The 17769-nt window shown below is 34.7% G+C and overlaps 1 protein-coding gene across 1 annotated transcript in view; it reads right to left on the reverse strand.

Annotated features, from left to right (window-relative positions):
- Window positions 1–11023: 11023 nt before the first annotated feature.
- Window positions 11024–17769, reverse strand: part of LOC117112400 (DNA repair protein RAD50-like) — a 37067-nt gene continuing 30321 nt past the window's right edge. Inside the window, exons 36-42 of the mRNA XM_033255474.1 lie at window positions 16671–16796; window positions 16002–16054; window positions 15498–15583; window positions 14776–14915; window positions 13089–13222; window positions 12588–12716; window positions 11024–12109 (exon numbers count right to left, since the gene is read on the reverse strand). Of these exons, the coding sequence (XP_033111365.1) occupies window positions 12049–12109; window positions 12588–12716; window positions 13089–13222; window positions 14776–14915; window positions 15498–15583; window positions 16002–16054; window positions 16671–16796 (729 nt within the window). The 3' untranslated portion in view covers window positions 11024–12048. The remainder of the gene's footprint in view (window positions 12110–12587; window positions 12717–13088; window positions 13223–14775; window positions 14916–15497; window positions 15584–16001; window positions 16055–16670; window positions 16797–17769) is intronic.

Here is a 17769-nt window from a genome sequence, read left to right on the forward strand (position 1 = left end):
TTTATTAGGTTTCCTTCTCAAAGCTGGCTATCCCCTTGACTTGATCAAATCACAAATTAACAAAGCATCCACACAGTCCCGTTCTGATCTACTCGCTTACAAGCCCAAAACTCAATCAGAACGCATCCCCCTCATATTCGAATTCAATCCTTTCAACAAGACTGTCACCAAAACTATCAAAGACGACTTCTCGCACCTCCAACTCGACAAATCCATACAACACTTATTTAATACACCACCTATTCTTGCAAACCGCCAGCCACCTAATTTGAAATCCCTTCTCACTTTCTCACCCATCACTACTAAACCTCCTGCATTTGGCAATATGAAATGTAATAAGCCTCGCTGTCAAATGCACACATGTTATAACGAAGGGCACAATCACGCTCCCAGTCACTAACCACAAAATTCACCCCCCCTCAACTCACATGTGACTCTACCAACGTGATTTACATCATAATGTGTAATGCATGTGGTCATGGCACCTATTTATGTAGGCGAGACCGGATGTAAACTTAGATTGAGACTCAACATCCATAAAAAATCAGAGATCAGCAAAAGGGCTTCCCTGTGGCTGACCACTTTAATTCATTGAACCATTCTATTAGTGACTTGCGCTTTTTAATCCTAGGTACCGATTTCAGATCTACTAAGGCTAGAAGATGTGCTGAGATCCGTTGGATCCTCCGTCTTAAATCTCATATTAAAGGTTTAAACAAAGACTTGGGCTTTATGAGCGACTATTCTTTTTTTGAAATAGCATTTCTACATTTTGCCTGAGATTTATCAGTCTCCCCTATTCATGCTTGTAACTGTCATGCATTTCAGCTGCACTTTTTTGGCTCTTTGGTTGATTAACTTTATGATTAACTTTATGCTTATACTGTGTACTTGATAATTTATTCCATTCGCACATATATTTATGCTCGTCTTTTTCTATAATCTATATGATGTTTATAGCAATATACTATGTATAGGATTCATGTATTTGACTTTTAACGGGGTTTTGCTCCGCCTCTATCTAGTCACCTTTATGATTGCTTTCTTTATATGATGCCAATAGTTCTGTACATTTCATTAACGCTGAAGAAGTCTGAATAAAATAAAAATAGAAATTAGGTGAAAGTGCTCCTATACTATTTTCTCTCAACATCCGGGAGACCTGTTTACATGTAATTGTGCTGTGCATGGTGATATGATTGCTACTAACTGCTGGGAGACAATTAATAATACAGAAGTAATAACTTGTAAAAACAAGCAGATATCGTCATGAATATGCGGGAGATGATATATTTCGGAAAAAAGGTTGCTTGCTCGCGCAGGAGGGACCCCTAATGCCGATTTCCAGGAGACTCCATTCCGAGATTCTGCAGGAGACTTGCCTGGGCACTGAATGTGGTCTTTAGATTTCTTAAAAGGAAATTAAAAAAATAATACATTAAATGTGTTAAAATTGACATACAGTTACTGTTATATTCTTATTAAAACATTTAATGGTAGCCATTAAACTTGTCTTTCCATTAATATATTAGGCCTACTAACATTGTAACTATCGTTATTTAATACACACAATACACTGTACACAAAACAGTGCATTGACTAATATTTCTATTTGTAAGTCATAAAAAACAGTCTTTATTGTAGAAAAAAAGTGCATTAACATCACTATTTTTGTAGTGGTCTATAATTGGAGGGAAAACCAAAACCAAAACCATGGTCTATGGTCTATGGTCTCTAAAATAGAGGAGGGAATCTAATTGTAGGGAACAGCTATTGATAAAAGATATGCATTCAACCAAGACCCTTCCAATTAAAGACCACCTCAAATTAATTTGAGGTGGTCTTTAATTGGAGGGGTCTTTATTTGGAAGGAAACCTAATACATTTATGCGTTTTATTTATTTTGGTCCTTTTGCGTGAGAGCGTTAGACAGACCCCAAATGCGGCAGACGTGGTTATGTAACCAGGTGGGGTTGAGGTGGGTATGGATCCCACGTCGAGAAACTTGGACCCTCATCTGGCGCTGCCACTTCAAAATATTGCTCTCTGCGGTGGAGGTGGGGTGGGGGAATTCTTCCGGCCGGTCCCCCTCCCTTAATTTTTTTTAATGGAGAAAATAAAAAATCAAATTTAAGTCTCGGAGTGGCATTTCTGGACATCAGAGGTACCATAATCATATTTCTATATTTTTTTTTTTATCACAGCATCACCATGCTCGATCCTCCATCTGTGAAAGTCCCTCACCAGGCCCCTTTTATTCAAAATTCCTGCATCCTCCACTGCATTTTGAAACCTATATGAAATTACGTAAGAAGAAAATAAATTCCATGTTTAGTCAAATCCTATATGAAAGTTGGTAGAAAAAAAAAATCCCGTCATTAGTTTATAAAACACAATTTAGGAAAATTAAAGATCGAACATCGTTTAAATTCTCTCCTGAGTGAAGCTTCAATTCATGGGTACAATCTACGTCATCGCGATGGCGTAAATTGCATCGTCGCAAATTTTGCACCAAAGTGTTAATAGTGAACGATAAAAAAATCATACTTAACTTTGGAATGTTTAACAATTGGTAGATCTTACATAACTTAGAATAGCTTCCCATTTTTTTTTTATAAATTCGTTTTTATTTTTACATATATTAAATTATATATATTAAATTGTATTTTCCCCTGTATTTTTGTATTTCTTAATTAAATAAATTGCAATGTACATAAGTAATTACTACAGTATTTGTATTTTACATGGAATTTCATTTATCTTATAATTTCGAGAAATTATTGTAATTATTAATTTTTTTAAATATTAAATCTTTTTTCCCTGTATATTTGTATTTCTACTTAATTAAATAAATTGCAATGTATAGGCCTTTAAGTAATTTTTATTAGTTTTTCATATGTAATTTTTATTAATTTGATAATTTAGGAAAAAAGTGTTTTACTTATTTGCTATATTTATATTTGTGTTTTATATTTTTAACTTTGCACTGATTTTATTCTGAATGTATTGTTGCCGTTGTTTCTGTGTTTCCTCGGGTTGTTGTTATATATATATATATATATATACTGTCTCTTATACACATCTAGATGTGTATAAGAGACAGGTCGTGAGAACGCCGGGTCGGTTAGCGTTAACCGTTAGCAGTATCCGGATACCTCTAACGGTTAGCAAGCCCTATCGGTTAGCAAGTTGAGCGCGTTTCTATCATCAACCAATCACACGTACGCGTTTACAATTTCCAGTTTCTTATTGGCCAGTGATTCAATCATCATATTTTTGGTACCCGGAACGGGAATTTCTCGTATGGACGCACGGCAGCTACCGTTAGCAGCCGTGTGAGAACATAGCCTTAGTGTTTTGTGGTTAAAAATACAGTTATTGTAGAATTTGCTTGCCTCATCAGTTGAACTTATCTATATTGGGATCTGATATAACGGACTGTATTATAGTCCTAATGATTTGATACAAGAATTGATATTAAAATGTATAATATACAACATTTGGTTCCAGTTGCTAAAACACTCAACAACATTAATTATTCATCTGGTTCAAGTTGCTATAAAATTAACTACATTAATGATTCACACATTAAGAAACTCACACAGAAAGATTCGTTTGGTTTCAGATGCTAAAAGACTTGACTACATTAATGATTCAGTCAGTCAGTCAATCAACCGAACACAGAATTAAAATTTAAAGAAAACATTACTATTATCTCCGCCAGGAGATATATGTTTTCAGTCGTGAACGTTTTGTTTGTGTCACGTTTTGGTGTTTTCGTGTGTTTTTTTTTTTGTGAACGACATAGGCCTATCTCAAAAACAGCTGCACAGATATAATTGAAATTTACAGGGAGTGTTAGGTATAACCTAATGAAGCAACGATTAAATTTTTGTGACGGTCTGGAGTAGAGTGTGGATGTGAGGACCATTTAAATGGATTTTAGGAAAACGTCTTAGACAAGATATCTCAAAACTAATCAACTGATATGAATCAAATTTTCGTGAAAGTTTAACCAAGATACAAGGAAGAACTTATCAAGCGTTGTTCGCGATCCAAATTCGGGGGTAAACTTGAGGGTCATTTAAATGTTTAAGGTCGTACGTGTTTCTTGTTTTTAAAATATCTAAAAAAACAGCTGCACAGATCTTAAATGGAAGATACAGGGAATGTTAGGTATGACCCAAGGATGAGGTGATTAAACTTTGGTGACCATCCGGAGTTGGGTTTAGATATGAGAACCATTTAAAGGAAGACGTCCCAGACCAGATATTTCAAAAACTAAATCAACTGATATGAATGAAACTTTCGCGAAAGCTTAACCAAGGTACAATGAAGAAATTATGAAGTGTTGGTGATAATCCAAAATCGGCTGTGCATTTGAGGGCTAAAAGGTCCACGACCTAAATATCTCGAAAATGTATCAATGGATAAAAATGTGTTGGCAGAATAGTTTTTCATGTTTTAATAAAGAAGTGTGTCAATTTTGGTCACGATCCGAAGTAGGGCGTGGATATGAGGACCGTTAAATGGTAACCTTTAAACTTTAAAGAATAAGTTTATCGTATTACCGTAGGCAGAAACAATAGCTATATGATGAATATTTAAATTAGTGCAAAAACAGTAAAGGTGTACAGTTTTATATGTACTGACTTCACTTTTTCGGAACTTATTGGGAATATTTTTAATTCATTTTTACATTTAAACATGTGACGCTAAAAAACAAACCCCGATTATTTCTATTTCCAAAATATTTCCATTTCAACACCAATCCATTGCATGTATTTTGTTTGTCAGCTATAAGAGTAAAACTTGCAAGTAAATTAAACCAGAAAATGTCAGGAATTTGCAGGTGTACAACTGATACAATAAAAAGCGTTCGAAAAGTGATTACACCTTGGGGTTGTTATTATTATACTGCAGGTTAATAATATTTTGAAATGAAAATAGAAGAAATATTGCTTAAAATAAATGTGAGTGGGACTCCTCCATTGTAGTAATGGGTTTTTATTTTTCATAGGCTTTCGGATTTTATTTTTGGAGACCACTGTTTAGATATGGTCTCCACTTAACCAATCAACATACACAATTTTATGATTGGTCAAAATTCCCAACAGTCAGGTTTTCCCATCATGAATATTGAGTAGTATTGAGAAATATTCAAAACAGAATCCTATTGGACGATGAGGATCATCATTTAACCAATCATATGAATATGATTGGTCAAAATCAGGTTTCCCATTATGAATATCATAACAGAAGAAATATTTAAAACAAAATCCAATTTGACAATGAGAATTACTCAGTGTTCTTAGATGAAGATAACAAGAGCTAGCATTTTAGACAAGAAGTACTTTTTAAAAGTATCAGTTACAAAACTTTACTTTTGATATAGTGTTCGGTGAAGATGGCGTCTAACCAAAACTGGACTAGTGAATTTGTAATTGGTTTGCACCCTGCTGATTACATTAGTTGTGCAATTGCATTATTGGGAATTATCTTCAATATTATAATCATGATTATGATTCTTAAGTTCAAGAAATGGCAGACTATACCAAATATCTTTATCTTTAATCTTGCTTTACTTGACTTTTTGAACATGATTTTCTTACTTGTGATTACCGTATTACTGGAATTGATTATGTCGTCTATGGATTTCGTTTTGTGTCTATTTCTCATGGGACTAAAAATATGGATAAATTCTAACATTGTTTATATTATTGTCACATTGACTTTAGACAGATACTTTGCCATCGTTCATTGCATATTATCGCGAGCGTACCATACCAAAAGAAATGCTAAAATTGCATGTGTGCTAACAAATTTGATGTCATTTTGCATTTCTTTACCTATATTACTTGAAATAAGTGTGTTTGAATATGATGGGATAAATTATTGTGTCATATTTAAATACTTTGAATTGTACACCTTTATTGTGAACTACTTGCTACCATTGATAATCATCATTATATGTTATGCTGTTATCATTAAAGTCATGGTCTCATCACAGCAGATTGATAGGAATAATACCACAAGAAAATCTTCAAAACGTGTGTTCATTCTAGCTCTCAGTATTGTCATTGCGTATGTGATACTGTTTTCACCATATTTTATCTTTGGTATGTTGTTCTATTCTAATATACATATCTCAAATATGCTTTCAAAAATAAGTACCTGGATGTGGTATTCTCACAGTATAATAAACCCTATTCTGTATACTTTTATCGGCAAGAAATTGATCTGTTAAGGACTTTCCGCTGCTTGGATGCAGTTCCGTGCATACGATATTTTCAAGTTCAACCAAGATTTTCCCGCAGATCTAAGCACTTGACATTAACTACCAACATTCCTAATTTAGAATGGACCTTTCCGCTAAGCCCCGCCCCTCGTATATTGTTGCAAAGTCTCACAAAACAACAGTGTTAAAAACATACAAAAACGTGCGTTTTGTGGCGCACATATTTTTTAAACTGTTCTGATTGGTCAGTTGTTAAGTTTGATCGACACTTCGAAAATAACTCCTCTTAAGCGTGCTGTAGGTCAGGAAAAACGATGACTACGGTTGAATCCAAGCATCTTGTGTAACAAGGCAAGTCTTGGAAACTTACCGTATGAACAGCGCAGAAAAAAAAAAATGCTCAAATTTATGACAGTGTTACAAAGTTTACATCGTAGCTGCTATGGACACTTTCCTACTATGAAATTATATCATTAGAACGTATATCTTGGAAAAAATTCACCTGGTTATCTCATAGATAACATAACTATATCATTAGACCCTTAAAGCCAGGCTCCAGACGAAGAAAAATATTTGCTTCGTAGATGCCTGGAAAGTAACTCTTCTGCATTCTGAGAGACAAGATGATTAAAACTTTATTGACTAAAATTTTAAACAATTTTTCTGTGTGATAGTTATTAATTTTACTATTTTACATTTGTCAGATACACAGGTCAATAGCATAAATTAGCAGGGGAAATTAGGTGATAGTGGGAATAGTTCGAAGGCCTTACAAATAAAATGTGTGCGCTTTTTGCTTACAAATGGCAGCATAGCTAGACTGGGATTCAAGATTGTCAAGTCAGCAATCTAAGATTTGCCAAACAGGGTTTCGACTAAGTGGAGTCGGCAAACTGTCATTCATCAAGCGGGCAGTGGTTGCTCCACAAACCTGCCGACAGGTGGTACGTTTAGTCCAACAGGGGTCTGAAACCAAGGAATCAACGAGAGCATCGGTCAGGGTTTTTGCCCAACCTCGCCGTAGCATTTAAAAATCATTATTAACTTATTCAAGATTGGTAAACTATTTAGCACTCAACGCTCCATGATTGTATATTAATTTCAATGTGCTGCATGTCGTGCAGCCTATATTGGCAAGACTACTCGCCAGAAACAATGGTTATGAGCAGCTAACAAGGTTATAAAATCTAACAATCTTGAATCTGGTAAAAAATGTAATAAAGCTTGTTTTCAAATTGTCGACACAGCCAACACGTAGTTTCAACTAGCAATCAATGAAGCCCTAAACATAAAATTGGAAAATCCAGACCTAAACGAACAAGTTCGCAAGCCATCTTAAACATTATCCATCCAATTTAAATACTTGACCATAATCACATTATAAATATTACAAAGACTGCATCATACATATGTTGAATATGCTGAGAGCAGTATTTTCTGTTTATTTCTTTCTTTTGCATTGTTGAACTGATAATGGTTAATGTAATTAATTTTTTTAAGGCCCACAATGGAAATAACTTGACCTTGCGTTACTTTTTTGTGCATTTTATCCTTGGAATTTTTGTTATGTTATAAATTTCGAATAAAATAAATGAAATGTAATGTTTTAACCGAAACATGTATCCGAAATTTAAACTTTACTGTTGTATTTATCCACCACAGCATCTAGAATTCTTTATTTTGAATTGTCATTTTGGCAATCTGATTTTTGATTTACAAAAATTACGCTGTTATTACACTGTTGTTGTTGTTATATATATAATATATGTGAGGTCTCGCCATAAAATGAGTCTCATGGCTAGAAATTCAAAAATTGAGTTTATATTATATTTGGGTAGATCACATTATAATAAGCTTTCATTTGGTCTTAGAATGGCTTCCCTACTATAAGTAAATCCAGATATGTGAGCATTTAAAGTTTAAGTGTATAAGAACCACATTTTGAGAAAATCAGCCTCAAAGATAAACTAACATGTACAAATAATATGACTAGAATTACAGAATATGTGCAGAGAACACTGTTTTGGCAAGAAAATTCACTTACGAAGTAATACAATCATAAAATAAAAGTATCAAGTTATTCAAAAACATTAAAATCAAAATTTTGTAAAAATGTTGACTTTGGCCTGTTTTGGTCTATAAAACTTAACTACATTAATGACTCACAGTCATTTAGAAACCGAACACCGAATGATTCAAAATAAAAAAAATCTATTCTTTTAAGATAAAAGAAAATTTAACCTCAAGACCACCCCAAATTTTGGTGCCAAATGCGGTCTTGAATTGGAGGGCGAATTGTATATCAATCAAAATAACTTATTGGGAAGCCATCTTAAAATCCATTATGGCCACCATGTAAATTGTTATACTTTGCATTATAGTGGGGCTGATTTTTGGATCAATTTCTCCAAAAGCACCAAATTTGTTCCATAGGCCACAAGACTATTGACCCCATAAGGTCACCTAATTTGCATATCTAAAATGACGGTCCTTTTGGCATTATACTTAAGATTTTTACACACATATATATAAAGATACAGATTTTTGAATATTTACAAACTGGGGTAAAAGAGGCGCAAACTCCCCAGTTCTTCAATATTCAAAAATCTGTATCTCATTAACTTCCGAGTTTTTCTTCAAATATGCTTTTTGAGTCTTAGAAAAATCAGTTCTACAACATTATCATTTTTTCTCCCTCAGGAGCCTGGCTTTAAACTAAAGTGATTCCTTGTTGATATAAAAATAAAAAGAGTATGAAACAATATTCTAAATTTACATTAATTTAGTTCTAAAATTATTGGTCGTTACCCAAAATTGCGTTGCCAAATTAATTAGAGGGTTGGGAGATAGTTAAAATTGATATATTTATCATGCTACAATTTGCTGTATAAAAGAGTGCAATCTAAGTATTATTTAACATTAATGAAAAATGGGTCGAAGGCCGAAGTGAATTTTTAATTTAACACAGAGGGCTGCACACAACCTCTGATGTTTCCAGTGCGCTTCCAAAACCCTTTCATGCACTGCATTTATTCCACTTTATGTTCAATTTCAATACTACTTAACAGATGAGGTGTTGGGCTATACAAAACAAAGGGGTTTTCTGGCCAAAGAGAAGTTGGTAACCCCAGACATAAGGATTTGAGTATATTTTCACGGGCTGCAACAAAATCACAGTCGAGTCGCGCTTTGCCTGTTTGTGGTTTACGAGTTAATGATTCATTTTGAGTACCTTTTTTAATGTACATGAATGTGGGTCATGGTAAACTGACTTGCCATCTAGTTCACGGATGAATACCAGCACACACTTTTTTTTAACATTATTATTATTTTATTACTATTAACATAATAATGCAGGTACAACACAATCCAGTAGCTTCAGACTCAACCTCAATACAATCGGTATCCAGGATAGTCTTATTCTAATCCATCCAGGATAGCCTTATACTATTCTAGGGTAGCATTTTAATTCAAATCCAGGGTAGCATTAGCATTTAATTATAGGGTAGTACTATCATTCACCTGGTTATACAATGGCCTAGTTCAGACTAGGTGGATAAACCCGGCTCAACTCACCGGGTTTATTCACCTGCCAGTCTGAACTAGGTGGCTTATCTCAAGCTGGGCTGTTCCTATAGTAACTAGGCTTGGCGTGCACCCGTGCCTAACTTTTCTAAGCCGGGCTTTAATCGTTGCGGGGGGTCTTGCATTGACTTCGGAACGAAATGACCAATCAGCATTCAATTACTTACGCTGTGAGCGAGCGTAGGTTTCGCGAGCAATGTTTTGAAACACTTTAACTGGTTACGGTTCATTATTAATTAAATTCTCACGTCTTTCTAATCCCGCTAATCAGAATGCCTGCCAAATTTAAGCCGGACTTAGCGTTGAGCCGGGCTTAACTCAAGTATGCGGTAGGTATTAAATCAAAGCATTGAATACCAAAAAGCGAGGCTGTAATGTAAGATTCTGTAAATCATTTTCAGACTTTGTTTGCTAATAATATATTTAAGAATATAATTTATAAAAAACTAATTCCAAAATTAGTGTGTACTTTATAGTTGACTTTTATGTAATATATCATATTCTAGATGATTTTTAAGATGGTACTATCAACACTCAATCATTCATGTTGACTGTCACCAAATCTTGACATTCTTGAAACAGATATTTCTCAGAAAATATCAGTTGATATGAAGTCAAATGAGAGGGGTAATATAATACTACATCCATGATAATGGTTTGGAAATTCCATCAAATAATGTATATATACCTGGCACTCAAATTTTAGCACAATAGTATTATAAGCATTCAACCCCAATATAAGGCCCAGTGCAGACTACCAATTTGTTTTTGACAAAAACAGTGACATAAAATAAACAGTTGTAAAAACTTCTACACTAAAAAATTATTATTATTTACTCACCAGAGCGCTTTCACCGAACAAACCGATGTCTTCAGTGGTTATAGTTACTGTGTTCATCTGGTGTTGAATCTCATCTGACACCATAGATGTTGATGACTTCAAAGATGAGATTACCCTCATCTATGACGTCAGATGAGATGAACACAGTGTACAATTTTTTACAACTATTTATTTTATTCAGAAACAATTATGTATGAATCTTCATAGTAATAACATGTGACATGCCTGAAGATGGTCAAGCGGTCACCATGGTCAAGCGGTCACCATGGTCAAGCGGTCACCATGGTCAAGCAGTCACCATGGTCAAGCGGTCACCATATTATAAGCACATCATGACTACAAATTAATGTTGATACAGATTAGGCAATATCTAGTATTAATTACATAACGTGGTGCAAACAAGTACATTTCAAATCACAATGATTCTGTAAAAATGATGCATCTTGTCACCCACCTTCAACCTCAATTAATTAACTAAATGCTTAAGAGGTGTAATCAAATCTTGACATTTTTGAAGTATTTCTATCATTGAAGGCCCGGGGTCTGCACAATCCACAATCCTACAATAATGAACCATGGAAATACTTCCCAATGTAGACTGCAATATATTATGGTTATGACTAGCATAAATGGTTAAATTAAATCGTTTATTTCACCAAGACAAATGAATGTCTAAGGGCAATCCGTCAGGCAGGCTAGCCATACACCACCATTGCTACACACTGTCAAATCACTTCATTTGGGGTGGGTTATTAAATTTTATGGGCTTTTGTTTGAAACGTATTTTCTCGTGTTAACATTCAGGAATTTGGTGCTAGAACTTTCTCTTAGCTTTGAGTATGACTGCAACCAGCCTTAGGAACAATTTCTAGGCCCAGGTCTGTGTGGACAGCAGCAGCTACTGCAGGCAGCCTACTATTGAACGGTACCCACGAATGCATCATGAAAATTTCTCTTAATATTATGCCCAAGCTTTACCATCGATATCTTTCATGCCTTTCAATGTCTAATATCCTAACATTTCGGACGTAATATTTAAACATTTGTTAGTGATTTGGTAAAAGAAATTTCAAGCTAAAAAATACATAAACAGCAACGATGGTGTCGTTTACAACAGACACACTCAACAAAAACAGTCGCCGAGCTGCCATCTTTACAGCGTATTAACTCGAGTGTTCAAAACAATAACAAAGTGAGTATCGCATAGAGATCATAGAGAGTGCAATAGGCGGATTCTAATCTGCCATTAGCATTTAAATCCAGGGCAGCATTAGCAATTCAATCTGGTGTAGTACAATACTAGCAATCTCATCTAGGTCAGCCTTAAGGCAGGGTAGCATCAGCATTCAAATCCAGGGCAGCATTAGCATTATAGTGCAAGGTATCAATCAAACAGAGTAGCGTTAAGGGTTTCTACCGAATGCTTAGAAACTCGTGACTTGAAACTGAAATATAAAAAAGAAAAAACTAGACTCCAGGGGAAAATTTGTGTACAATTAAAAAACCGGGGGAAAAAGGAGCGTAACCACATTTTTTTCATTCTCCTTTCCCCCACCCTTTAAATATTCAAACTGAAATATAAAAAAGAAAAGACTAGACTCCAGGGGAAAATTTGTGAACAATTAAAAAAAACGGGGGAAAAGGAGCGTAACCACATTTTTTTCATTCTCCTTTCCCCCACCCTTTAAATATTCAAAAGTCTGTATCTCATTAACCGCTTCCGAGTATTTTCGTCATATGTGCTTTTGTGTCTTAGAAAAAAAATCAGTTTTACAACATATCAAAAAATGTTTTCCTCCCTAGCCTGGCTTTAATGTGATTTGACCTTTGACATTCAAGCACTTGAAACTATAAAAACAAATACAGTAGAATAAATACATATACTGAAATAAGTGTGGCCAACAGGCCACGGATAAAACTCACTCTCTATTCTTTTGTACACGATAGTAGTGATCAACGTAATCTGACCGTCCTAGTAGCTCTACGAATTCCTCGTCGTGAGTTATAACAATAAGTTGAAAATTCTTCTGTCCCTCTCTGTTCTTAATAATGCTACATATTAAACAAAAAACACAAACAATGTTATATATCTTTAATATAATTACTTAAAATTAAATCGTATGAACAAATACATGGCAAAAAAAAAAGAAAATGGAATCAAAGTTAATCATTATTAATAAAAGCATTAAAATGTGTCATTTATCTAGAAAAACATACCTTAAAGTCAAAATTAGTAAAAATATTTTAAAATTTCAAGTACAATTATTATTATGATCATATTTTTTATAAATAAGATGAAAAATAAAGTTAATTATATAGTACTTTACATACATAATGTAATAATTATATTTTATATCTTTGATTGAAATAAACAAACTTTAGTTATATGGAATACTCTGTAGAATTAGTAGAATGGATACTCACTTCACGAGTGCACTGGCTAGGCTCTCAATATTAGCTCGGTCCAGGTTTGTGGTTGGTTCATCCAGGGCTAGGATGCCACAATTCAGGCAGAATGTCTCTGCAAGTGCCAATCGTATCACCAGGGAAGCTAGCACCTATGAAAAAAAAACCGTAAAGTTCTGTAAATGCTCAGGATATTTTCCACAAAAACAGGTGTTATTTTAAAGCTATTTTATTTGTTTTATTTATGATTAGTCTGTTCTGCTAGCTATGTTCTCCACAAGGTTCTCATTTAAAAGGTTATATGCTTTATAAATGAAATCTTGAAATTAAGCCTTAAGGAAAAATTCTAGTTTTGGGAAGACTTAAGCCATGGTCACTGGGATTAGAAAGCTTCACTACTACAGTAAATGCCATTTTGCAAAGCATTGCTACATAGCAGTGGATGTTGAACAGAATAGTTGTAGGTTTGTGTGTTATGTGTTATGAATGTGGTATCCTTGCAGTACCCGCTGCTACTTGGGAATCGTATGCACTCAGGTCCGTGGTCTAGTGCTTATGACACCAGGCTAGTTAGCTGGAAGTCGTCGCTCAGTGGCGTAATGCCTATGCGCTCTCATGCAGCGGTCCACAGGGCCCCCGATATTCTAGGGGCTCCGAAGGGGCCCTACCCATAGGTTCCTCGATCTAGCACCCTGACCAAAAAGGACTTTGTTGATAAATAACACCATAATGTGTCTCTGAAATCGACTGCAGGGTATATAACATATAACGATTAAAGAGAGTGGGCCTCGTCGGCCCGATGGGCCCTCCCCCTCTCGGCCCGGGACCCCACCAAAATTGTCAACAAAAATTTAAAATGGAGATAAAAATACATTTTCTTATCGCAGCCTCACAAGGGCAACAGCATAATGTGTGTCTGAAATCGACTGTCGGACATATCATATTATATCCAGTGGCGAAATAAAGAGTGGGTGGGGGGAGCTGCGGGCCCAGCGGCCCCACTAAATTTGTCAAAATATTTTTTAAATAATTTGTCAAAATATTAAAAAAAAAAAATTAAATTCACAATTTTATGTCTGTGAAGTGCCATTTCCGCCCATCTAAAGGTGCCATATTCATAAATTTTCTTACCTCAGCCCCCAACCATGGTGGTGGGTCTGAGGTGGTATAGACTCTCCAAATGTGAAAGTCCCTCCTTGGCCTCAATTTTCTGGATCCATATTATATCATTTATTCGTTGTTAAAACCATTTAGAATAACAATGCACATTTAAAATCCCACAATGGAATTGGTGACCAGGACACAAAAAGTGCCCCCCAGTTTAAGAAATACACGCCCCCGGACCCATTGTTATGCCACTGTCGTCGGTTTGATTTACACACAAATCACTTGCAAGATTTTTTTTCTCGCAAGTTTTTGGGAAATTACTGAGTGATCAGTACGATAAAACGTCAGGTAGGACAAAAAATATCGAATGTTCCAACTAAAAAACCAACATTAAATTGTGGTATGTGTTGGATAGAGCTCAGGAAATCAAGAAATATCAGTTAATGTTTAAGCATATTTAATGAAGTAGAGAGATGGGTGCTCAAAGTGCCTTGCTCAAGGCTATGAAGATTGCAAGATGTCTTGACCCCAAAACCCATAAAGCCTTGCCAATGCAGCACCGATAACATTATGTTTATAAACTTTTCTCTCAATTGACCTTTTGACCTGCACTACAGCGCCCTCTCATGTCCATACTGATGTCTCCTTTAACAAGGACCACTCTGTATTTGTATTGACGGCGTAAACTTGCAGCTGTACTATCGTCTTCATCAGCTCGAATCTCTATATGATCAATATCTAATGCGGAGGTAAAGAAAATTCAATTTTCTTTTACTTAATATATTTTTCTTAATATCTGGTGGTTTTTTTAAAAATAAATATTGGCAATAATCGTTTATGGCACGTTATTTAATTAATGAACACACATGGATGCGCAGGGGAGCAGAAAGGTGCACACCCCCGATTTTGAGATGGCGTCGCCATCACTAACATGTAGACCCAGGTATCTCATCCTTGGTAATCTGGGCTCCGGTAGCTCTCACCAAGGATAAGCCTGCGGCTCTACTGCCATGCGCTGATAAGTTGGCGACGACTTTTCAGGTTGAAAACCTAACCACAGAAATTAAATGTAAGTATGAACAATAGTTTATTCATCTCCACCATGGTAAGTATGTATTCATTGCTGTTAGCAGGTTTACGCTAAAAAAAAAAAAAAAAAAAAAAAATGGATTTATTTTTTGTGTTATTCAGAAACAGGGTGCAGGTATGCACTCATTGAAGTAACTAAACTTCACTTTTTTTTATGCACTTCTTTACAGCAACATGTTGTTATGATACAGGTCTTGAAATACATTATACAGAGTTAAGGTCTCTGCCTACCATTTCCTTTGTAGGTATCCCTCCACAGTTCTCGTATGATTGCATTAATTTCATTCATCTTCATACTATGGTAATTCATGATGGCCCTGTGACACATAAAAACAAATAATTAAATAGTAGCTACATTATATATTCGGACCAGTCAGTCTGGTTTCGCTTTGAGTACGGTATTCATATAACGCTCTTTATCCGAGTCTTACAGCACTTTAAAAACAGATAATCATGGAAAAAAGTGAGTTTTAAGAAGTGACTTAAATTTAGAAAAGAGTTGGAGCATAACGGATAATGTTGGGAATTTGTTTCCAGAGAATACCAGTAGAACACATAACATGTCCATAAATGGTGTGAAATATCCTTGCAGTGGGTAGCTGTCACTCAAATTTCTTTAAAGTGGATTAGTTGTCACAAACTAAATACCAATCTGATCCATCATGTAACATTCATCCCACCTACTGAAGGTGCAAAGAATGACTAACAACTTTACCCTATTAACTTTCTCCTCACCTGTTCAATGCCACATAATATTTGTCAAGGTCACTGCTTGCCAGCTCTGTTGTCTGAAAAAAAAAAAAACATTTATGAACTAAAACAAAATTAAGATAAAATATATAAATGTAAATATTCTGGGCTATATTATATAGGGTCTTTTTTTGTAACAAGTGACAAGTCTCTACACTGCTAGAATTGTTGTTTTTATTGCAATTTTTTTTAGTCGGAAAAAAAATGTTACCAATCAACCATTAGGTAAGCTCTGACCCGTGCATAACATTCATTCTCTATTAATTAATTTTAGTATGGAGTGGGCATGGTCAGGAATTGCTCAAAACCTTTTGAAAAGCTTATTTAATCGATTTTAAGGTCTACTAATATGCAGAAAATACATAATTTTTCCCCCCGACAAATCATGGTTTTTCTCCACAAGAGGAGGGGCCCAAGGATTCCAGCGGAATGGTTATTGTTCAATTCCAAATGGTTGTCATGCTTAATGTGTCTGGGCAAGACACATTTGTTTGTTTCATAAATTAGGTCACAAGACAAGTGACCCCATAAGGTCACCTAATTTGCATATTTAAAATGGAGTGAGGCAAATACATACTGAGGGGTGTATTTTGTCACTCACTAATCTAAAACTGAAATTTGAACCTAAAAATTTTAACTGATATACAAAAATACTTTTAGTTTAATCAGCATATCTGTGTGTTTCTCCTTTGCGTTTTTTAGCGAATCATTCTGGAGATCAGTACGGACACTCTTGATTCGTTCCTTAAAAATAGCAAGTCTTCCCTCAGCTTGATGTTTCTAGAAATGAAAAAATAAAACTTCTATTAATCATAATAATTAATGTATCTTCGTTCTTTACAGAAAATAAAATCAGTAGCAATGTTGAAAGTCTGTGAGATAAACTGGATAAACTGTCTGAACACCCCCTGAAAATAATAATAGAAAAGTATGTCCAGGTCAAAGGATACCAATAACTGCCACATACGTGAGCTGTCGTGACAAAAAGAGTACAAAAAATGAAAAACTAGTTATTGATATTTTTAGATAGAAGACTATATAACTTTATGTTGGTCTCTGAATCATGTTCCTATGTTGAGCAAAACTGGAGTTGGATCATGTTAAAGTTCAGATGTCTAAAAACATACTTAAGAGAAAATCACCTCTAAAGAATAACAACTGATAAATTTTGTGTTAGTTTTCCTAAAAAAGCTTTAAGAAAAACGTGCCTCAAAAACTCAACTCGGACCTTTTGCTACTATGAATTATACATATTAAACCAAATTTTTTTCCAAATATCAGATATATTTTCTTGAATATATCAAACTGACCTGGTGTACCACAAGACTCATTTGGCCACGACAGCTCACATATGCATCCTCATTTCTTTTTCAATTATACATAAAAGCTAACATTACATTAGCATATTCACTAAAATAAAAGCTAAATATCATAATTTTACTCTGCCCACTTTTATCCTACACATGTTGAGAATGTCAACATCCTGAAAGTTACTATCCTTTGAAAACATTCAAAATACAGTACATCCAAAAAAAAAACACCAAAATTCAGGGGAAACTCACCAAAAATTTAGTCAGAAACAGTCAGTCAGTCATGATTTAAATAGGAATAAAATATGGTCAAAATTCAACATAAAAAATATAAAATTTAAATTGCACTTATAAAATCTTTAATTTAGAATAAAAAGCAATAAGGGGTCAATAAGAGAACAACAAACATGTACATCAAGAGAAAACAAATCATAGAACAACCA

The sequence above is a fragment of the Anneissia japonica genome, unplaced genomic scaffold (genome assembly GCF_011630105.1).
Source record: "Anneissia japonica isolate Jap-2015-1 unplaced genomic scaffold, ASM1163010v1 scaffold3735_len701357_cov177, whole genome shotgun sequence".
Taxonomy (NCBI): Eukaryota; Metazoa; Echinodermata; class Crinoidea; order Comatulida; family Comatulidae; genus Anneissia; species Anneissia japonica.